The sequence below is a fragment of the Odocoileus virginianus genome, chromosome 19, assembly GCF_023699985.2.
Source record: "Odocoileus virginianus isolate 20LAN1187 ecotype Illinois chromosome 19, Ovbor_1.2, whole genome shotgun sequence".
NCBI classification, from domain to species: domain Eukaryota; kingdom Metazoa; phylum Chordata; class Mammalia; order Artiodactyla; family Cervidae; genus Odocoileus; species Odocoileus virginianus.
The window spans coordinates 4841574-4865716 of NC_069692.1; the positions used below are offsets into that span (position 1 = coordinate 4841574).

Sequence of the window (24143 nt, forward strand, 5' to 3'; positions counted from 1 at the left end):
ATCTTTTCATGGGGTTATTGGCCATTTGCATATCTTATTTGGAGCTATGTCTATTCAAGCCTTTTGCCCATTTTAATTTTCTTTTAAATGCTTTTTACTTTTTTGCTATACCATCCATATAGCTTATGGGATCTTCGTTCCCCGACTAGAGATCAAACCTAGGCCCTGACAATGAAAGCACTGTGTCCTAACCACTGGACTGCCAGAGAATTTCCTCAATTGTGTCTTTAATCTGACTTTTAAATTAGGAAATATTTCCTGATTGAATAAAATGGCTTGAATATAAAAAATAGGCGTTAGTATCATATCAGGAGCAGTGACAAGCAGGGATAACAGTACAGAAAGAGGAAATGAAGCTGAAGAGAACGTGAAGACAGAAGAGAGACAGAGAAAGGCAAAGGCTTAAGTGTGCAGTTCTTAATACGTGTCATCTTTTTATCCCATTTAATTATTCAGTTAGGTTTTAGTTTTGCCATCTCTTGCCTTTAGTACTATTTTTTCATTTATTCAAAAATCATGTTCTGACTGTCTACAACCATGGCGCTGCCTGCATTGAAGAGGTTTACATGTTAATAAGAGTAAGTTTAAGTAAGACAGGTGTTTAAAATTAAGGTGGATGACATAAGTGCAACAAGAAAAGATTGTGAAGAGGGAGCCTGGGGAACGTTTATGGATACTGAGTACCTTCTAGTGTAAGCAGCTTTGCCAACTCTGAGGGAACCCCTAGTCTGCTGGGGGCTTTCCTGGTATTTCTGACCACTTCTCCTGAGCAGGGCATTCTTCTAGGAGCTGAAATTTCTGAAGGGGAAAAGTCATGGCTATTCCAATGGAGGCTGAAACTAAAAAATGACAAAACAGTTTAAAACAATCAGTAATAAAACTCAAACACTTGTCTATAAGGTAACTTTGTAATTCAAGGCTGTGATGGTTTAATTTAGCATAGGTCCTTATCTTCATATTCCCTCCTTCCTCAACCAATTTTACAAATGCGTGGTGTTTCTTAGTCTTTTCCTTTTTTGGCTGCTCAGTGTGGCTCGTAACATCTTAGTTCCCTGACCAGGGATTGGACCCATGCCCCCTGCGTTGGAAGTGCAGATTCTTAACCATTGGACCACGAGGGAAGTCCCTCATTTCCTCATTTTAATTCTGGTGTTCCTGTTGAAATGAACTTCAGTATGTGCTCAGCTTTTCAAACTACTAGGCTATGTGGTCTGTGGTGGGTGGAGGAAATCATAAGGCCAACTTCTGTTGGAAGCTGACTGTTGTCACTGTTGGGGGATTTCCATAGAGTAACTGGACTAAGGTTACATTTTCAGCTGATTTTCCCAGCGTAGCACTTCTGGCTGTAGCACTTCTGGCTCCCAGCACCAGGAAGTAGGCTGTTCTGAAATATTCTGTTAAGTGAGATAATTTTGTATAATATATATAACAATATATTTTAAATTGTGGATTTAAAGAGCATTCATATCCTAAATGTGGAACCTAAAACATATGTTTTCTATCAAACATTTTTCAGTAAGTTACTACTGTAATAGAATCAAATTGTAAAACCCAAGCTTCTTTATATGTGGTGTCACTAGGCCCAAATTACAGCTGTTGAGAAACTTCCAAAGCATTTAGGAATTTTTTATTTCCTCAAAATAAATTTTTGCTATATTCCATTCAATAAGCACCCCACTCACTACTTTCACTCCTGCAATTAACCAGAAAAAGAGAAGTTTACAATCAGTGGTTCCCCCTAGTGATAAACAGGTAGTACAAAATACCCTTTTAACAAATACCATACAGAATTGTACTCAATATGCATCTGTGGTAAGAATTCTGCCTAGGAATGGCCATAATAACTAAAACTTACCACTTACTGAAATTACTAAATCAAGTATCAAAAAGAATTCATCATTGCTAAAACATCCAGCATTACACATATTGGGTTGGTCACAAAGTTCACACGGGGTGTTCCGTAACATCTTCCGAACAAACTTTTTGGCCAGTCCAATGCTTTTTACTTGCTACTGATCCTGGACTGTGTCATGGAAAGGCAAAATTAGATGAAAGCCATGGAATCCGAGCTATGTCCAAGAGGCTATATATGATTATAGCAAGAAGATATTTATCCCACACCCATAATCAGGCTTAACACATAGATCTGTAACCAAAGTGATTTCAGGGCGCTTAGAACTGTCTGAGATACCTGCTGTGGCTTGAGGCTGACAAGGGAGCTTCTCCCTGGACTGACAAGAAAGGTCTCAGTTGGTATTTCCAAGGATAAGTAGGGTCCTCTTGTCTACTTGGCTACATTCATCCTCTAGTCAGTGAAGAAAGGTCAAGGTGACTGAGGAGCTAGCCAAAGACCCGGCTGGCCACCCCCCAACCCCTGTAACCATGAATCACAGAAGTACTGGAGAGAACCAGCGCCATTCAGATTTTTCTGTCAATTCTCTTTCAGTAGGGGAACTTTAGTCGCCATGCTGCAGCCCAGCACTGGAAATTAGCTGAATGATTCTGGATGGTTTTGTACAGTTTCAAATTTTTAGCCTTAAGAATTTGAGGGCTTTGAAATAACGTAACTAAGCAGAAGCCTGCTAACTTTCAAAACTAGTTGAAAGATAAGACTTTTAATTTGGTACCTTTAATGGACAAAGTTCTTATTTATTTTTGGCCACGCCATGCAGATCTTAGTTGCCTGACCAGGGTCCCAATCCAGGTCCCCTGCAGTAGAAGTGCAGAGTTTGAACCACTGGACTACCAGGGAATTCCCAGTAAGTTTGTCCTTATGAGTAGGCAAATCCACAAGCTGAGTTTTTTTTTTTTTTTTTTCAGGATCAGTTTTAGTTCCACTGTATCTCTCTTTGATGAACACTGCCCAAACTTACATGAATATGTATACTGTATTAGAACACCTGAAAGAAAGGGTATAAAGTGACTTTATAATTGTTTTTTCAGATAAACAAAAAAGCAGAATTATAATCTATTTATAAATTAATGACAAAGCCACAAAACCTAATAATGTTATTTTAACAGGTGCTAAATATAAATACTTCTTATCTCCTGTCTACACTCCTGTTCCGATTAACTCTTCTATGAATAGAAAGCTATAGCTGACTCTCTTCAAGTCTGTCTGTATCACATAACTGTTGATCAGTTCTGGGCAACCTATTCATAGCTGCCTGTCTTTGCTGAGTGGTCTTCACAAATCTCAGCAGGTTGACGATGGCAGCAGGTGTCACTCCAGGTATACGACTGGCAGCCCCAATCTAGGAATTAAAACCACAAGAGAAACATAAATGAGCTATGTCAGTTATAACCAAATTTATTCTCCTCTTGATAATGATCTGTATGTTACAGTTTATAAATTATTTTCAAAACTTTATCTTAACGTATTGTCAAAGTAACTTTAGAAAGTAGGTAGAAATGTGGTTATAATTAATATCTTCACTTTAAAAACAGAGGAAACAGACTCAGAGACATTAAAATGACTTGTCTAAGATCATGTGACAGATGTTACAGTACCTAACCTTTTCTTTTTGTTAAACTAAACTAACAGCACTGGCAGTGTGTTGGTCAGCACCCTGTGACTAATCTCAGTAATATTTCTATGGTATATTTTTGCACTGAAATGTATGACTTATTCACTCCAAGTGGTATAAAGACCTCGTATCAGTTCAGGTCTGTTTTGCCACCAAATGACTCTGTAGCAAACGTTTGTTAGAGCTTTTGGTATTTTAGAATTTTGGTTAAGTGAACTCTGATGACCAGTACAATGCAACTGAACTTTTCTGTGACAATGGAAAATTTCTGTAACACTGGCAGTGTAAAAATGTGGTAACTGTCCAGTATGACAGCCAATAGCCTTTTGCAGTTACTGAGCATCGGAAATGTGGCCACTGTGACTGAGGAGTTGAATTTTTAACTTTTATTTCATTTTAATTACTGTAAATGGTTGCACTTGGTTAGCGGCTATCATATTGGGCCGCGCAGCCTATGACTATCCACAAAAACGTAACCAAAAATGAGTAAGATACAGCTATAAAACTTAAGGCCTCTTTGCTGCTTTCCATGATGACTATAACTAAGAATACCAAGTTAGTTGATGAAATCACTCCTCTTTTAAACAAATCTTTTCAAAAATTTTTGCAAGCTATGGTTTTGTTAAATGCTCCTTTATTTTATGAACCACTGGGGGGGAAAAAAAAACCCAACCCAATGCCCATTAAACTATGGTACACCATCAATTTTTAAGCTAACTCAGAGATGTTAAAAATGTATCTCAGAATCAATAAATACAGCCTACAAGTCTTTAAATATTTGTTATTACAAATTCAATACTGTGTGCTGCCAAGTTTTTTAACAGATGTGTACAGCATGGTGTCCACGCACTCATGCAAATGCAAAGCACACAGACACACGCAGGATCACGGGTGGGGCCTCTTTGCTCCTCTACTTCCTCCTACCGGCTCCCAAGGCCACACTGTGGAACTCCTGAGAGGGATCCAAGCAGTGATCTGAAAACCACTGACATGTATTCTAGTTTAACCTAAAGTAGTTTAAGTCACGAATATAAACAAGCATGCACATGGTTGGATAATTATAATCAACCCAATTCTTGACTTCAAGATACTTATTTAGACTAAGCTTTTTTATCTGTCATAAAAAATATGACACCTGTCATATAAAGTGAATATGTCATATAAAGAAAATAAGAGGGTAAGCTCTTTATGATGAAATAAAACATTAGTTACATGGCCACTACAAATCCAGCTTTTAAAAATTAAAGCATTGGCTCTTTATGATCTGTTCCTATCCACTGCCTGTTTTCTTACCGTCTGTGGGCGACTGAAATGGAGCTTCTCTCGAACTTCATAGGACAAAGATATATCCTTGAGAGTCAAATAATCTAGGTCCTTTGGCAGTTGGAGAGCTTCATCTTGCTGAACTTCCTTTATTTCTTGTTGCTGATGGAACAATACTGATTCATAAGTGGCTGGTGAACAAAATTAATTATGTTGTAATATTCAGATAACATTAATGACCTACATGTTTCTAGCTTTTTACAATTTACAGAGAGTTTTTGGATACATGATCTCAGTACCACGACAGGTGGGGTAGGTGTTCCCTTTCGAAGAAGAGGAGACTGAGGTTAAAAAGAGAAGGACTATCTTGCGTATTAACTACAACATTCTGTCTGGCAGTTTATTCCATGTCCTTATCATTTAAAAAGTCTAGAAACTTTTAAGAAAAAAAAATTGCTTTCTTTCTTAATGCAAATTTTGGTTGGAACAATTTCTTCAACAGGCTGTAGGTTTGAAGTTGTAAAGATAAGGTGTTTCTCCAAGAAGATGGTTTTCAAATAAAGCTATAATTGTTAAAAGTATATATTCTTGGATGATAACATATAATTTAAATAAATTAACTGAAGTTTTATTCAGAGTGAACTTAGAAAGATAATTCAGCAATTATTTTGTAATTAAAGCATTCCATTCTTAGAAAAATAAATCCAAGAGCTGTTTTAAAACCTATATTGAGGTGGTCATTCTGTCCTGTTTAAGAAAAGCAAGTCTTCCCTAGAGGTTTTGGCAGCTTCTGCTTCCATCACTTGACTGGTAGCCAGAAAACCTCAGCTCTGAGCCTGGCTCTACCAATAAATTACCCTCTGACAATGAACACATCATGATACTTCTGGGCCTTAGCTGCCTTATCTCGAAATGTTACGGGCTATTATGGGCTGACCCAGAGGAGTTATGGTGGTCTTTTTGACAACAAAAGAGAGCTGTGAGGTGCACAGGGCTTGTAGACAGATTTACCAGGTTCAAAGCCCAGTTCTGTCACTCCCCAACCATGTGACCCAGGGCAAGTATGACTATCTGTAAATTAAGACATAATGCTAGCAGCTATCCTTCACATGACACTTTTTAAGTATCAAATGAAATAATGCACATAAAGGGATTAATATAACATATTTTTCCAGTGGTCATGTACGGATGTGAGAGGTGGACTGTAAAGAAAGCTGAGCACTGAAGAATTGATGCTTTTGAACTGTGGTACTGGAGAAGACTCTTGAGAGTCTCTTGGACGGCAAGGAGATCCAACCAGTCCATCCTAAAGGAGATCAGTCCTGGGTGTTCATTGGAAGGACTGATGTTGAAGCTGAAACTCCAATACTTTGGTCACCTGATGCGAAGAGCTGACTCACTGGAAAAGACCCTGATGCTGGGACAGATTGAGGACAGGAGGAGAAGGGGACAACAGAGGATGAGATGGCTGGATGGCATCACCGACTCGATGGACATGGGTTTGGGTGGACTCCGGGAGTTGGTGATGGACAGGGGGGCCTGTCGTGCTGCGATTCATGGGGTTGCAAAGAGTCGGACATGACTGAGCGTCTGAACTGAACTGACTGATAACACATCAGCATGACAAACTGTAATGAAATTTTATGACTAGGAATAGCCTATAGGATCACAGAATATAAACAGTGTATATGTTAAAGATATATTTAATTTTTCAAATATGTAGAGCAAACCATGAGAAATAGTACAAAGAAGAATCTGCAACTGATTTCTGCCTTCAAAAAACTTATCTAAGGACTTCCCTGGCAGTCCAGTGGTTAAGCCTTTACCTTCTAATTCACAGGGTGCAGGTTTGATCCCTGGTCAGGGAGCTAAGATCACACATGCCTCAGGGCCAAAAAAACCAAGACATAAAACAAAAGCAAGATTGTAATAAATTCAATAGATTTTTAAAACAGTCCACATAAAAAAAAAAAAGATAAAACTTATCTAGTGGAGGATCTAGGTAGTAATTTGAAAACTACTGATATGTGCTATATTTTAACCTAGTGTGGTTTCCTTTAAGCCATGAGTATTAGTCTTTATATATGCCAGTTTTAAAGAACAAGCCAAAACAGTAGTTACTCCATGGCTGAAGTCAGGGTTTCCTATAAACAAGTTGAAGGTAATTATTTTGGATGATTTATTGGACACAGTAAAACTGCAAACCAAGTGTAAAATACAGAGTTTAATCACCTTTTCCTAGATGCTAACGGCCTCTATGTTCAATAAAGTAACTTTTACTCAATAGAAAGATCATGATGTTGAGATATAAGGTTAACAATACTTCTTACACGTTAGCAAATGACCAGGGCATGGTCATTTGGAAGAATGATAGGTAGCCCTTGGGTCATCCTATACAATCAGTCAAACCACAGCAAGGTGACAGACCTCTCTGGAACTGAAAGAAAATGTTACCACTAGAAGGACTGTGGCATTCTTATCACCTTCGCTGGTCCCCAAGGAGCCTGAAGTCCTTTCCTGTTTGAACAGTCCACCATTATCCTGCCTTTCCTACCCTTCTGTCCCATCTTATTCTGTTTCCTGACTTTTTCTCCACACAATTTTCCAGTGGAGGAAAAAAAATCTTCTATCACAATGCAGAGGCTAATGCTATTATCAGTATTTCTGTTTGAATTTTTTTTGTTTTTGGCATGCAGGATCTTCCCTGAGGATCAAACCTGTGCCCTCTGCATTTGGAGTACAGAGTCTTAAATCACCAGGGAAGTCCTGAAAATTTTTTTTTTATAAAGAAAAAATTAAAAATTGCAACACAACTCCAAAAGTCACATGTGACTTTGACAGTCAATATATTGACCAAGGGTATGAGAGCATGCCAAATGTTATAACATACAGGGGCAGACTGTGAACTTCTTTGCCTGGTACAAAATAAGTCTTTGTTAATGGAAGAGTATTATAACACATCATTAAAGCCAAAGATGGCATTATTTTCCTCATTATTAGAGCATTTAAGTGGAGAAAACATTAAAAAAAAAGTTCAAAAGGAAAGAAGATTTTAGGTTTTTTTTTTTTTAAAAGGAGAGCTCTACAGTGGCACTTCCCAGCATGAAATATACACACAGATCACCTAGGGATCTTGTTAAAATGCAAATGCTCACTCAGTGGGTCTGGGGCGGAGCCTGAGATTGTGTATTCCTAACACATTCTGATATGTTACAACGCTACCTAGGAAACCTACTCTGAGTGGTCAGAGCCTATGATGATACTGGTCTTACAGTAATAATGGCTCCTCTTGACACAGAGCTCTCTGTGTATCTGCAATTCACTCATTATTTGCACAAATGAAGAAGAGAGCATACAGACATCCTAACTAGAAAATTTTCTACCTTCTATTTTCAGTCTTTCGGCCAGCTCTCTACACTGGGTGTACTTCTTCAAGGGCTCTGGAACAGCCCTGGCCAACAACTCCATGTCAACTTCCTCATACTTCAGAACATCAAGAGCTCTACAAACACAGGAAAGTTTCATTAACACAAGGGTCCATATCATATCAGGCAGATTAAGAGCAAAATTCCTTGAAAGTAATGGCAAATCTCAGAATAAATAATATCAATATATTTCTAATTTTCCCCAAGTACACCGAGCAAACACAGCAGCATCTGCAACACAGCCAGACCTCCAGAAGATCAGCATGTGGTTCTCAGGCTGAATTCTGTCGAAAGCTCTTCTACATCTACTGAGATTATCATATGGTATTTATCTTTCAATTTGGTGATATGGTGTATCACACTGATTGATTTGTGTATATTGAAGAATCCTTGCATCCCTGGGATAAACCCGACTTGATCATGGTGTATAATCTTTTTAATGTGTTGCTGAGTTCTGTTAGAATTTTGTGAGGATTTTTGCATCTATGTTTATCAGTAATATTGGCCTGTAATTTTCTTTTTTGGTGATGTCTCTGGTTTTGTTATCTGGGTGATGGTAGCTTCATAGAATGAGTTTGGAAGTGTTCCTTCCTCTGCAATTTTTTGAAAGAAAGCATGTGATTCTCAACTCATTTCCTTTATCAAGAGAGGTAAGTGGTTGGTAAAGTGGTACTGCAACAATCCATTTGTCCTCCAGAGCTTTCCTATTAGGACAGAATATCCTCTGAAAACAAGGGTGTGATTGAACTCCCTAAGAATTTACATCTAAGTCACATTAAGCCCACGTCCTGTGAATGCATCATCCTTCTACACACAGGCTCAGGACCAACTAAAGGAGATCTCCTGCTTGTTCCAAGAGTGGAAAATACCCTGCAGTTTCCTTCTCATTTTGCTTGGTTCTCACAAGGTCTCATTGATCTGTACACTTTCCCTAAACTTACTGCCTTAATTTTATTTTTATTTACTTTCCCCTTTCCCTCTTTTAATAGATCGCTTTTTTCATCAACTTTGTCCACCCAAAATCAATTAAACCAATTAATTTATCAAGTCAAAAGAAAGTCAAATCTGCCCATCCCAGCATCCCAAGTCCTTTCAGGCCTCCCAGATGTGTTTTTTTTTTTTTACAGCTCATTCTATCACCACAGTCATGTGTCACACTCTCTGCAGAGGCCTGTCTCATCTTGACAGTCTAGGAAAGGCCAGACACCTCTTCCCACAAGCAGCTGTCAACTTTGTTGTGCTCCACAAGATGAATTATGTCAATTTCAGAAGTCTCATCAGATAAGCTATTAAAACCAAACAATGAAACCAAGTAACTCTAAACTCCAAAAGAAAAGAGGTTGTCCTTTCAGAAATTATAGATCAAGACTTCCCTGGTGGCTCAATGGTTAGGAATCACGTGCCAATGCAAGGAATATGGGTTCAATCCCTGGTTTGGGGAGATCCCACATGCTATGGGGCAACTAAGCCTGTGTGCCAGAACTACAGAGCTCACTCGCCTTGGAACTGGTGCTCTGTGACATGAAAAGCCATCACAACGAGAAGCCCATGCTCTGCAACTTGAGAGCAGCCCACACCAGTCACAACTAGAGAAAGCTTGCATGTAGCAATGAAGACCCAGGGTGGCCAAAAATAAAATAAAAAAATTATAGAACATACAGGAACACACCTCCTAATGACTAACCAAAAAAAGAGCTACCTTAGGAATCTTACAGGATGGTGACCTCAAAGAAAAGCCTATGACCATTTATTAAAAAGGTTTTAGGGTTCCCTGGTGGTCCAGTGGTTAAGAATCTGCCTGCCAATGCAGGGGACATGGGTTTGATCCCTGGTCTGGGAAGATCCCAGATGCCGCGGGGCAACTGAGCCTGTGCACCACAATGACTGACCCAGCACTCTGGAGCCTACCAGCTGCAACTGCTGAAGCCTGTGCTCCACGACAGGAGAAGCCGCTGCAGCGAGGCGCCCCGGCCCCGCAGTGAAGAGCAGCTCCCACCTGCTGCAACTAGAGAAAGCCCACGGGCAACAATGAAGACCCAGAGCAGCCAAAAATAAATACATCTTAAAAGGCTTTTAAACAATTTGTTTAGAAGGCCTGGAGCAGTTTGCAGGTCCAAACTTCAAGACCAGCTTTGAATGAAGCCTAAGCCTCAGAGTACAGAGGGCTGCCACAGAAGGACAAGTTAGCACACTTCTGCAGAACACAAGAGACAGTTTCTGCGCTACCTGGCACATCAGTGCGTTTCCCTATGATCCTGACAGGAAATGTGTGCGCACACGCTCTGTGGATCTCTTTTGTCAAAATGGTAGCTCAAAGTCCAGTTCCGCTTCTCAGTGCCTGGCGCACAGCTTGCTATGTGTGCGGCAGATATGACACACGTCCTTGGACCAATTTTCTGTCTTTCGAGCTTCATATATCTAGGAATTGATCAAGTGAGTTCTTTCAGGGAAGCTCAACACTAGACTATAAATATTCTGCCAAAATCAAACAGGAGGATGAGGCCCCTGTTTCCTTCTGAAAGGAAAGACACCTGAATTAACAAGAAAAGCATTTGGTCAAATTTCTGTTTAAAAAAAAAAGTTACCTTAACAAAATGGCTACTCTTGGGATTAGGTAAAAATATAAAACTGACAGCCGCCTCCTTTTTCATATTTTTATTCATCAATTAGCATCCTAAACTGTGTTGAAAATAATCACTTCCCTTGCTCTCACTATGACCTCAATCCACATTAGTCACATTGAATACAAATTCTAATTATATAGAATCTAACATAGTGCAATATTGCCCTAAAAGAAGCATAATGCTACAAATTCTTCTGCAAAGTTTGAAATAATAATAAACCCCCTTAAATTTAAACAAATAGCCGGACAACAGAGTGAAATATAAAACTATGCTTATACTACTACCATCTCCCAGTACCACTTAACTGGTAAACAAATAAATCTGCTACCCTTATTTGTGAACCAAGCTGTCTTTCCTGTGAATGAGACCCCCTGGTTTGGGTGACAACCATGCAGATTCTTTATTATTTATTGTTGCTAAGTCACTTCAGTCATGTCTGACTCTTTACTAGCCTATGGATTGTAGTCCACCAGGCTCCTCTGTCCATGGGATTCTCCAGGCAAAAATACTGGAGTGGGTTGCCATGTCCTTCTCCAGGGGATCTTTCTGACCTAGGGATCGAACCCACATCTCTTATGTTTCCTGCATTGGCAGGTGGGTTCTTTACCACTAGTGCCACCTGGGAAGCCCATTATTTACTGTTACAATAATTAAAAACTGCTTACTATCCTCTAACAGTGGTGCCAGTGCTTTGGGGAATTCCCATGAAAATGAAAATTTGGGAACACAAATTGTAAACAAAAAACACTGTGATGAGATGAAAGTCAAAGACATGTTAGTCTGGCTGTCAGTTAAGGAGAGAGCACTTACAGAGATCGGGGATGACAAAAAGTGGCATTAAAATGAATACACCATTAAGTCTACAAATTTCCTCATGAGCAAAACAGGGACTGAGAAAAAGGAGAAAACTATAAACAAAAAACAGACTGGAGACACAGCAGCAAGACCAAGTCAGTGTGTGAGGTTCTAAGATACAATGATTGTAGATTTATACCTTCTAAACCTCCCCGCCACCCCCCTCCCCACCTGTTAGCTTACATTTTTTAAATGGGAAAAACCAGTGGTAACTGATGCAAATTTTGAATTACATGAGGTTTTTAGAAATGTATCTCTGAATCAAAAAAGCTCTCTATTAATGTCCTTTAGACTTAAGAGTCCATACAACCAGAATGGTAAAAACAAGGACAAAAAAACTCCTAAAATGTAGCAAGGGACTCTTCAAGAATTGGTAACACTGCTTAATCAGAGTTTCCCTGCTATGGCTCACAGGCAAGATGAGACCATTCCAAATGTTCAATGCTTAAAAAAGAAAGCAGATTATGCTAGTTCTTGGTTTATGCCCTCTAAATCTTAGGAAAGGCAGAACTCAATGGGAGCCCCAGAGAAATACCATAAAAAACAATTTAGAATCATATATATTGTCATTCATGAGTAAGGAGATAAGTTATGTCTAAAGAATTTTGAAAAGAAGCAAACATAACCACTGCATCCGTTTAAAACGTGTACCTAGCAATCTATAGGTAATATCTCTCTGAGACAACTCCATTCTTCTATAAAAAGAAAGTTGACACAAAAAACGCATACCTGAGAGGCAGACTTTTACCACTACTTATAGAAGACTCTGGAATTAAGGTTTTCCACTTAGTACTTAAAAACTCAATGGATTTTAGCATAGAAATGCCTTCTTCTAAAGAAGACTTCATCCAAGAAGCTCTCTCATATCGTTGTTGGGACACACAACCAGCTTCCTTATACCCTAGAAAGGGGAGGGGGAGATTATAATGAAAGAGGTCTTAAAAGCAGAGAATGTCTGGTTGCAGGACTCAGTGTAAGAGTTACCTCGGAATGTGAGCCTGCTGTCGGCGTTATCAGGACGCAGTGACAACCGGAACTCGGCTCGGCTGGTAAACATGCGGTATGGTTCGTTGGTGCCCAGCGTGGTGAGGTCATCAATCAAGACTCCTATGTAACCTTCTGTTCGGCTAATGACAAAAGGAGGCTTGTGTCTGACCCGAAGACTTGCATTGATTCCAGCTATCACGCCCTACAAGAGGACTGAAATGTTTAAAAGGCCATTATGAACTGAACAAAGAGCTATCCTATTAAGATACTACCTGGAAAAAATGGTTCAGGCAGTAAGGAAACAGGCCGGCCCAAAAGGGACACAACAGACAGAAAATGCGGTTCATATTCACAAACAGAATATGGGTAATGTACCACTTTAGAATGCTATAATTCACTGTTTTCAAAAATATCTAATATTCTTGATAAACCAGGTGGCTAATCTTTAAAAAAAAAATCCACTTGTAAGACTTTTTTAGCCTTTTCCCACTTACAAGTAAAAACAACATAACTTTCTGTTTAAAAAGGAGTAATAACAGGGTAATTTTCAATAAAGTTAGGTTAGGTTAAAAGAACTAAATTTTCTTCTTTTAAATTTCAGAAGCAATACAAAAATCTAATCAAAAAATGCAACTGGATCTAGGAGCTCAGAAAAGAGTAACAAAGACACAGTGTTTTAAAAATCCTGCTGTATACAGAAGCCACCCCCATATGTCCTAAAATAGAAGTCAGTTTTCTATTATAGCTATAAGTTGTATCTAAGCTCTATATAGCAATCACGACAGATGTCAAGAGGAGGAACACCAGTTAAACAGTCCTTTTCTGTTTATAGTAACATTTGAAACACTTCTTACTTGAGCTGCAGCTTCCTCATAACCAGTAGTGCCATTTATCTGTCCAGCAAAGAAGAGCCGCTGTACCAAATGAGTCTCGAGAGAAGGAGAGATCTGCCGGGGGTCCATGTAATCATACTGAACACCATAGCCTGGCCAAAGAACAGGTGGTACAAAATAAGCAAAAACAGCGCTGGGTTTGCCTCAAGGCAGACATGAAAAGATTATCATTAAATGCTCTTCAAATGTGAAGACTATTTTATTAATAAATATGCAGATGCTGGGTATTGTCTCCTTGGGCTCTAAGCATCATGACTGTAGCTTCAATCTCTCCACTGTCTGCTACGCAACGCTGAGCTCAGACCAAAGGGCAGCTGGCATTCTCTTTACCTGGCTGAACCATTTTAGCATTCTCCAAGCCTCTGATGCAGGTGATCATCTTCTCCTGTAATTCAGCTGGCAGTGTCACAGATAACCCTTGGGGGTAGATGAGGTCGGAATCCATTCCTTCAGGTTCCAACCAAACCTGATGCACACGGTTTGGAAAACGCAAGACCTTTGATTCAATGGAGGGACAGTATCTAGAATAGGACATTGGAATTTAAAAATTTAATGAAACAAATAAAAGAGGATTACAGTAATCCTTACTGTAATTAAGCACAGGTATTTTGTCTTACCGGGGTCCTCTTGTAGTTTCCTTAACGTGACAGTTAAGGTGAAGGTTCTCAAGGACAATCTCATCCACTCGAGGGTTAGTGTGAGTCAAGTAACATGGCAGCTGATCTTCTGGCTAAAACACGGGAACTCATCACAATACTGTTTTGCTTCTCTATTAGTTTGCCTCTAATTCAAATAAATTCCACACATGATATAAACTTACTTGTATAGATATCAAATCTATGCATAATGCCAAATACTAATGGTGAAGTATGCTTGTTAAAACAACCCAAAAGATGAACCTAAATTTACATAAGCCTCCAGATCTACAGTTTACAGAAAATACTGATGATGCAGAACATGTTTAAGGCACCAGAGCAGTGAAATCAGACAAATCTACAAATCTAGAATGTAGGAAATACCAGAAAAGAAATGCCTGTTTCTTCCATATATAGATGTAAAAGAGGCTCCCCTGGAAGCTCAGCTAGTAAAGAATCCACCTGCAATGCAGAAGACCCTGGTTCGAATCCTGGGTCGGGAGAATGTCCTGGAGGGCATGGCAAACCCACTCCAGTATTCTTGCCAGGAGAAGTCCCATGGACAGAGGAATCTGGCGGGCTACAGTCCACGGCATTGCAAAGAGTCAGACACAACTGAGCGACTAAGCACAGCACAGCACAGCACACAGATGTAAAAAAGAGGGGAACTATTATAAGATATATAATGTATGAAACTCATTTGGTTTTTGGTTCAAATAAAACAACTCTAAAATACTAGGAATGCACTTGGAACATTGTAGTTCAACTATACTTCAATTTTATATATATATATATATGTGTATATATATATATATATATATATATATATATATTTAATACTGCTGCAAGTCCAATACTTTGCCCACCTCATGTGAAGAGTTGACTCACTGGATAAGACCCTGATGCTGGGAGGAATTGGGGGCAGGAGGAGAAGGGGATGACAGAGGATGAGATGGCTGGATGGCATCACCGACTCGATAGACATGAGTTTGAGTGAATTCTGGGAGTTGGTGAAGGACAGGGAGGCCTGGCGTGCTGTGATTCATGGGGTCGCAGTCTCAAAGAGTCAGACATGACTGAGCAACTGAACTGAACTGAACTGACTGATATTTAATACTAGGGAAAACTGAGCACTGAGTATCAGATGATATTAAGAAATTATATTTTGCTATGTGCGATAATAGTATTATGGTTGATTTTTACAAAATCCTTATTTGTTGAAGACATGTACCAAGGTATTTCTGGATGAAATGATGTCTGAGACTTACTTTAAAACTCATTAAGACAAAGTGTTGAGGAAAGATAAGAATGTCAAGAGAGGGAATTCCCTGATGGTTTAGTGGTTAGGACTCCACACTTCCACTGTAGGAGGCATGGATTCAATCCCTGATTGGGGAACTAAGTTCCCACAAGCTGTGCAGCATGGTCAAATAAATAAATAGGCACTCATCAGGGTAACACTCACTAGAAATTAGGAGCGTCAACTACTAGCCTGTAATTCTAAACACACAATATATAGCTTGCTTTTTTTTTAAATTCCAAGGATAGGTAAAAGTAGCCTATATCTTCAAAAGTATCAGTACTATTAAGACTGAGGAACTATTCCAAATTAAAAAGAAATGACAATTAAATGCAATATATGATCCTAGGTTGGAAAAAGAACGTTGGGACAAAAAAATGTATTGGGGTGGTCAGAAAAATCTGACTATGAATTTTATTTTCGATAACAGCACTGTGTCAATGTTAAATTCCCCAAATTTCATCACTGCATTGAGGTTATATGAGGATGTCTTTGGGCTTAGCTGAGATGCAGACTGAGGTATTTAGAGGTAAAGGGTCATGATCTCCGCAACTTACTCTTAAATGTTTTGGGAAAAGAAAAAAGAATAAAAATAAATGTGTATGTTACTGTTCTATATGTTAAATATATGTATCTATGTCTCTATATGTGGAGAGGGCAAGTAACAGTCCTACAACTTTTCTGAAATTATTTCAAAAAGTTTAAATAAGTAAAGTTATCAAAGCAATGAAATTTAAGAATTTATGGGGAATGGGGAGGGAGGTGGAGGGAGAGTCAGGATGGGGAACACATGTATACCCCTGGCTGATTCAGGTGAATGTATGGCAGAAACCACCACAATACTGTAAAGTAATTAGCCTCCAATTAAAAAAAAAAAAGAAAGAAAAAAAATTTATGAAGAAGTACCTAAGTAGCCAAATCAGCTAATCCTTTTAAAGAACACATTTTTGTGCCCCAATTAATAGTGGTGAAAAATGAATACCAAAAAAAAAAAGTCTACATTCCCTATTTAAAATCAGATTTTCATAAATTATCTCACCTTAATCCACACTGTCTGATTGATAAAGCTGAACGGTATGGATGGATTATCTGGTGTCTGCTTGTTTAGAATGCTGAAATTAACCGATTCTTTGGCGATTCGGGGCGGAGTCCCAGTCTTCAATCTTCCCACCACAAACCCCAACTTCTCCAGAGTCTGAGCCAATCCTATGGAAGGCTGATCCCCTAAACGTCCTGCTGGATGCATCTCCAATCCGATTACAATCATGCCTCTCAGAAATGTCCCAGTAGTCAGAACCACACTCTCTGCATATATTGTACTTCCATCCGCTAAAGGACAGGAAAGAGAACAAAATTCATGTTCTAATTGTTACCATGAATCAAATTAGAATGTTACTCTTTTGTAGGAGAATTACAGAAAAATTTGTCTTTAGAAACTTGAAAAAGATTTTTAAAATCAGTAAGAAGGCTGTATGTTATCAATCTGAAGAATCCAAGAAAGCTGAGATGGAGAGCATAATGTATTATCACAGATACACATAAAGTCTAGTCAGCACTGAATAGCTGGTCTCAGTTAATTTTTTAAATTAATTAAATTTAGACTTCTAGTTAAATTTAACAGATCCCACCTCACATGATTTCTTCTCCTTCTTAAAATTCCAAAAGAAAATAAAGGAGCAAAAAAGATATGAAACCACGAGAACCATAAGAATGGGAAAGAACTTGTCAAAAGATGAAAAGTTTCAAATATTTTTGAAAGAAAGAGGTTGGGGGGATGGATAAATTAGGAATTTGGGATTAACAAACACACCACAATAAATAAAATAGACAGTCAACAAGGACCTACTGTATAACACAAGGAACTCTACATAATATTCTATAATAACCTACAGTGGAAAAGACCCTGAAAAAAGAATGGATACATACATCATATATGTTTAGCTGAATCGCTTTACTGAACACCTGAAACTAACACAATACTGTAAATCAACCATACTCTAACATAAATTTTTTTAAAAAGTGGTTGGAAGAGTGATAACTGATTGAGCAGAGGGGAGAAAGCTATAACTCAAGAACCTAAAGAGAACATACAGATGACAATGAAGTAATCTGCCCTGCAGAGGCTCAGGAACTGGAGGACTGAATGTGAGAAATGTAGGAGTGTAGCTGGGGGCTGAAGATGAGAGAAAGAGGTGAAACCCACATATAAAGGTTTGTCTACAGATGGATCTACCATAGAAGAAAACGCAGGTCTTTGGGTAATAGGGAGTTACTGTTAATGGGTACAGTATTTCAAGTAAATTTCAAAAGTTCTAGAAATGGAGAGTGCTGACAGCTGCACAACACTGTGGGGTGCTTAATGGTGTGGGACTGTGTACTTCAAAATGGCTACAACAGCAGACTTTATGCTATATACATTTTACTACAATAAAAACCAATTATTAATAAGCTATAATGGAAAAGACTGGAAAAGAATATATATATATATCACTTCACTGTACATCTGAAACATTGTAAATCAATTACACTTCAGTAAAAAAAGTTAATTAAAAATTGTATTGTTGAGCCCATAAAATATAGACAGGGTCCAAGAAATAGCATTTGAAGATACTAATTTAAGTAACAAGTAAAAATAATTCAAAAAGGATAAAGGGCTACCTAAATCAAGTCTGGAGAGGAAAGGAGGCAGAGAGAAAGGGAAATGAAAATAAAAGTAGTAACTATTCAACATAGGGAAGTCAGGAAACATTGACAGAAGAAAGGGAAGATTAAGTGTATTATACAAAATAATAGTTACTAAGGTAATCACAGAATAAAAGCCATGAGCTTATAAGAAAGAAACATAGCTCCCAAAAAGCAAAGCAAATACAGATTAAATGGTTAAAAAAAAAGTATAGCAGAGTGTGTACAATATGTTACTACTATGTGTGGGGGTGGAATACATATACCTATGTGTGAAGTCCAAGTGTAAAATCACAGACAGAAAGACCACACCAGAGCCTAGGAATGCTCCTGAGGAAGGAAACGGGCTGCCTGGAGCACAAGATGAGAGAGAGACCACCTTTGCACTCTACCTTCTTTCATCCCCTTTGAACTGCTGATGATGCAAAAGGAACATTTAAGTTTTCAAATACCTGGGTTGAATTCTTGACTGTGATATTTTCTAGCTTTGGGACTTGGGGAAACTACGTGAACTTTACGAAAGCTGGGTTTCTAATCTATAAAAAAGATATGCCTACATCATAAATTACTCATACAGAATTTTAAAAATTCAAGTGGAATATACAGCAATTGAAAATTTCTTCAGACCCCTGGCTTTAATTGCCTGTGGTAAATAGCAATTTATTTTTTCTTAAAAAATTTTTTTTAGGCATTAGCTGGCTGCAGCTACCATGTTTTTTTATTATTAAGGTTGCAATTATTTATTAAGTAATTCATAATTATTAAATATTTTATTATAATCTATTAAATCCTTACTATGTGCCAACCTCAACCTCAAGTCACATTTTCTCATTTCATGAAATACACACTACTCTCCCAATTTTGTAGATGAACAAACTGAAACCCAAAGCTGAGTCTGAACACAAGTCTAATTCCAAAGCACCTTCTCCAGTCAATGTATTTTCTTTTTTACTCTTTGGTTCCACCAAATTCCTCACAGTAAAGTTTGAGCAGTATCATCCTGCTTTTCTTCATTTTGTCTTTCCTTTTTCCTTTTACAGGATAACTGCTTTGCAACGCTGTGATGGATTCTGCCATAGAATAGCTACACGAATCAGCCAGACGTACACATGTGTCCCCTCCCTCTTGAACCTTCCCTCCGACTCCCCACTGACCCCACCGCTCTAGGCTGTCACAGAGCACTGGGCTGAGCTTCCTGTATGATACAGCAACTTCCCACTTGCTATCTATTTTACACATGGTTATGTATATGTTTTAATGCTACTCTCTCCATCTGTCCCACGCTCTTCTTCCCCCACTGTGTCCGCAAGTCTGTCCTCTATGTCTGTGCCTCTATTGCTGCCTGCAAATAGGTCCATCAGTATCATTTTTCTATATTCCATATGTATGCGTTAATATATGGTATTTGTTTTTCTTTCTGACTTACTTCACTCTGTATAACAGGCTCTAGGTTCACCCATCTCTCACTAGAACTCACTCAAATTTGTTCCTTTTATGGCTGAGTAAAATTCCATTCTGTATATGTACCACAACTTCTTTCTCCATCCATCCATCAATGGACATCTAGGGTGCTTCCGTGTCCTGGCTATTGTAAATAGTGCTGCAATGAACATTGGGGTACATGTGTCTTTTTGAATTATGAAGTTTTCTCAGGGTATATGCCCAGTAGCAGGATTGCTGCATAGTATGGCTACCACAGTATTTGATTATTGTTTTTACTTGTAACACCAGATATATTCAACGCCTATGTGGGATGTAAATTATAGGTGATATATTTATGTCATGATAGAACTCTCAATATAAGTAATTCCATACCCAACTGACACTCTTTCTTGACTAGTAACTCTAATTTTCCTTGGGTGAAATATACTAATTAAGAATATATATCTTCTCACACCAATTTGAGGCCATAGAAGGTCATTAGGATGCAGTTTTTGCCAATGGACTTCAAGAAGATGCTGGGCTAGACTTCTATTAATAGGAAAGTGGAAATCCTATTTAAAAGGAAATGCAGCATGTTTGCTCTGTCTTTATTTGGTCTTTACCCTTTCCCTCTTTTTCATTTTCTTTCTGATATGATAATGGATACCTGGGTGTGTGACTTTGGTCTTATGAACACTGGAATGAAAGCTACAGCCAAAGGTGATAGAACAGGACAATGGAAGGGGCAAGGGTGTCTGGTGACATGGCTAGGACTTTCATAACAATGTGGATTGTCTACCCATGTCCTTCTTATTGTGTAAGACAAATACACTCATTTTTTCCTAAGTAAAAAAATAAAAAAAACCCAACACTTTACCATGTATATGTATATCCCATTCTAAAAAATAAACCTATGATAAAATTGAAACAGAAAATTAGTTAAGATCTGTATTTTAAATGATGAAGTTTTTATGGCTGATTTGAGTTGTCGTGCAGCAGAAACCAACACAACACTGTAAAGCAATTCTCCTCCAATTAAAAAAAAAAAGGATACATTTCTCCAGCGCAGCCCCTCCTGCCACTTTCTGCCTGGAAAGCTAACAGTCTGGTCCTGAGCACTAACAGACATAGATGTTTGGGAATTCCCCAGCAAAAAGGCCATTTCAATCCCTAAGCATTAGACTGTACAGAGTCAGTCAAACCATAAAACAACTGTGCACACACAAATCTTCCAATTAGTGTTTGCAGTGAAGGCTAAAAAGGCTGAAGTGGTTAAGTCTTTAAGGGGAGAAAACAGAGACAAACTGCTTTTCCATTCAAACTTAAATTCTATTTAATTTCTGTAAAAAACATGTGCATGTGCAATTTTATTTTAAAAATTAATATATAATTCAAATAAATACACAATAATCTTGTGAAACAGAAATTTAAAATGTCTCAAGTCAGAACTAACAAAAATAAAAATGGCCACAGAAATACCAAGAGGAAAATACACAATTATGCAGGCTATAGAGTCCCAAAATAAGATGGTACAGAATGTGAGCTTCATGGTGAAAATGAAATGAGGAATAGGATTTTTTTCTATACAGTTTCCCTCATACTTGAACAGAAAACACAACAATTTCTTAGAATAAGCAAAACCCCTCCAGAAGCTACTCAGAATAAACTTTTCACATGGAGTCTGATACTGTCATTATCATCTGTAAGCAGTACATACCCAAAACCACGCCACTGACACGGTATTTCCCAGTGTGCTCTGGCTCTGGTTCTGTAAGAATGAGATCTTCCACAGCTCCCTCCTGAATAGTAAGCCGCGGTGTATTGAGGATCTCTTTCTATCAAAAGAGAATGCAAGTTGAAAAGAACAGTTAAATAATCACTACAATCCTTTCTGTTTTTGTGCCCTGTTCTTACCTGCATATTCTGCTTATAAAGCTTCCTATCAATTTGAGCTCTCAGACCCCAAACAGCTGGTCCCTTGCGCCGGTTTAATACTTTGTAATGTATACCAGACTGGTCACAGATTCGAGAACACAGGCCATCCAAGGCATCAACTTCCCTCATTAAATGCCCCTTTCCAATGCCGCCAAAGGAAGGATTACAGGACATCTGACCTAAAGAGAACAGACATAAACAAAATAAATATATGAGCATCTTCCACATAGTGCATGTTGATAGGGAAATGTTTGTACTAATGACTAGAATCACGTGACTAAAAATAAAACACTTGAAGCAAACACTAAAACTGCTGAAGTCCCAATGGGACGCAAGAGTTATTCAGGGCACCTTGGAAGACAAACCATTGCTGGAAGTTTCTTTTGAATCTTTCTCTTGTACATATTTGTAGCACTTCATTATGCTGCCTTTTCCTTCACAATGTGATTTTGAAAACCTTTCCTCATGAAACCTTCCTAAATCAAGCATAATTTACAAAATTTCTTCGTACTGGTTCACAGTTACAGTCAATTAATGTCTTCCATAAAGGCCAACTGCTGATCCTCTGTGGCCAGCATCAAGGCCTCCAAAAGTTTTCATGGTCTCCAGAGGGAGGCTGAATAGTGTGGTCATTATGAGCATGGTTAGAAGCAAGGCAGAGTTCTGGTTCAGTTCCTATACTTACCACTTATAAGCACTACGTGATCTTGGCAAGTTGTCTAATAGTCTGTATCTCAGTGTCCCTACTGTAAAAACAGGGATGACAGCTGCGCAGATTATTTTCCTCCTTCCTTTGATATAGAATTGCTATTTATTTAGGTAAACACTCCTCCGGATGAGGCTTTGTGTTTGGGGAGTGTGATCTAAACTTAGTTTAGGGATAAATCTTTACTGATCTAAAGTAATCCTGTTCCTACTTGCCAGTGAGTGGTTTAGCGTTAAAAGACTTTTCTCTTTAGTCATGAATGGCAAACAATAGTTTGTCAAAAAGCACTATTTCCGAGGTTATTAATAAAATAAAAAATTTTCGACCTCTGACTTTATTATGGCAGATGACACGACTGAATTGATACAGGACAATTCCTGCATTCTGTATTCCTATGGAATTTTAACCTTCTAAGTCAAAGCTATCTTTCTGAGAACAAGCAGAAATACTTCATACTCCATTACATCAAAGTACCTTAAAAAAATGAGACTTTGATTTTAAGATAGAACTGTCATTCATTAAGCTCATTTATAAGAGTTATTAAATATCTCTTAAATCCATTTATTTAAAAAGAAAACTTAGGTCACACTGTATTGGTATAAAAATATAAATACAGGTTTTGATGGGAATTCCTTTATCCCTGACAAAACTACACCACTTATACTATTATCTGATCATCTTAGTTCAATAATATACTTTTTTGTTCATTCAACTTCTAAAATTATTATTATTGAAATGCAGTACCTGGTTTTTACTTGGGTAATCACATAGTCTCTCTCCAAAAGAACCGCTGTTAACAGAAGTATATATTTCTCCACAGTTATAAACGGAATGGTTATTTCTAAACAGGATTTCAGTACAGAAAGTGAAGTTAACATTTCAATTACTGATGACTCGTAAGCAAAATGCACGAGGAAAGACATAGGCATGCATAATTTACAAGATAGTGTCCTAGCTGGCATCTATGATGATGCCAGAGAGGGGTCTTGCTTTAAATTATGGCCGTCCAAACACTGCTTGTGAAGTGCCAAAAAGCACAGTCGGGTCCTAGCCAGAAAATTGGGGAATAAACATTCAGTATGAATATAAAATACAATAGCCTCGTTCTTCAAAAGGGTTTCACAAAATCTCCAGAAAAACACAATGGGTGTTTAATAAACGAGTACTAATAACGTTAATTCACTTTTTAACAGAGTCAACAAGATGGTAAAGACCAAATGGCAACATTGAAATAAAGTATCAGCAGTATTCTTAAGAGTTTGCTCTTTTCTCCAGGCATCTCTCCCCCATCCCTCCTCCAACTAATTACTCCTGTGAACAGCAGCACAATTCGTGGTCCACAGAATAGCAGAGTCCAGAGTTCTGGCCCGGTGCCGCCACACACATCAGGCCAAAACAACGTTCCGCAGGATTCTCACCAGACTTACGGAGGAAAAGGCACTGGGAGGGGGAGAAGGACCCTGGCAGCGTGCGTCTCTCGGCAAGCCTCACACCGCGCCACTCACCGATGGTGTCCACTCGGTGCGTCAGCAGCAGAGTCCGGGAGCCGCACCGAGCTGCTGCGGCGGCGGCTTCGGTCCCTGCGTGTCCTCCGCCGATGACCACCACGTCGAAGTGCGGGGTCCAGGGCGCCGCGCTGTCACCGCCGAACCGGACCGACGCAAGGTGCTGTTTGGTGAGGGAAGCCGCGACCCGGCGGCCACAGCCTCGGATACAGAACATTGCTGGAGAAAGGCAGCGTCTGTAACTCGGATCCTGACACAAGCGAAGGGAAAACACTTACTAGAGAAAGCCTTCAAGGGGCAGCCATCTTGTTATGATGTCACAGCGTCACGTCTACGTCCAGCGTCGCCGCTGATTGGCAGTTTGGCGCGACTTTCCTGGCGAAG

At 38.7% G+C, this 24143-nt stretch overlaps 1 protein-coding gene and 1 long non-coding RNA gene across 3 annotated transcripts; one reads left to right on the top strand and one right to left on the bottom strand.

The window, feature by feature from the left end:
* Positions 1 to 1605: 1605 nt before the first annotated feature.
* MTO1 (mitochondrial tRNA translation optimization 1) lies at positions 1606 to 24073 on the bottom strand. Of its 2 annotated transcripts, XM_020909719.2 has the most exons (12): positions 23760 to 24073; positions 21528 to 21727; positions 21331 to 21448; positions 16549 to 16838; positions 14192 to 14304; positions 13905 to 14095; positions 13536 to 13666; positions 12679 to 12883; positions 12424 to 12595; positions 8174 to 8292; positions 4821 to 4981; positions 1606 to 3254 (listed from the first exon to the last, which is right to left on the bottom strand). In XM_020909719.2, the coding sequence occupies exons 1-12, from the start codon at positions 23974 to 23976 to the stop codon at positions 3093 to 3095; spliced, it is 2079 nt and encodes a 692-aa protein (XP_020765378.2). In that variant the 5' UTR covers positions 23977 to 24073; the 3' UTR covers positions 1606 to 3092. The 2 variants fall into 2 exon arrangements, with proteins under 2 accessions (XP_020765378.2, XP_020765379.2); XM_020909720.2 differs by lacking the exon at positions 1606 to 3254 and having other exon boundaries at positions 4829 to 4952.
* Positions 8288 to 11172, top strand: LOC139029679 (uncharacterized). The gene is made up of 2 exons (XR_011481868.1): positions 8288 to 8539; positions 9343 to 11172. It is a non-coding gene; the product is annotated as an uncharacterized lncRNA (long non-coding RNA).
* Positions 24074 to 24143: the final 70 nt, after the last annotated feature.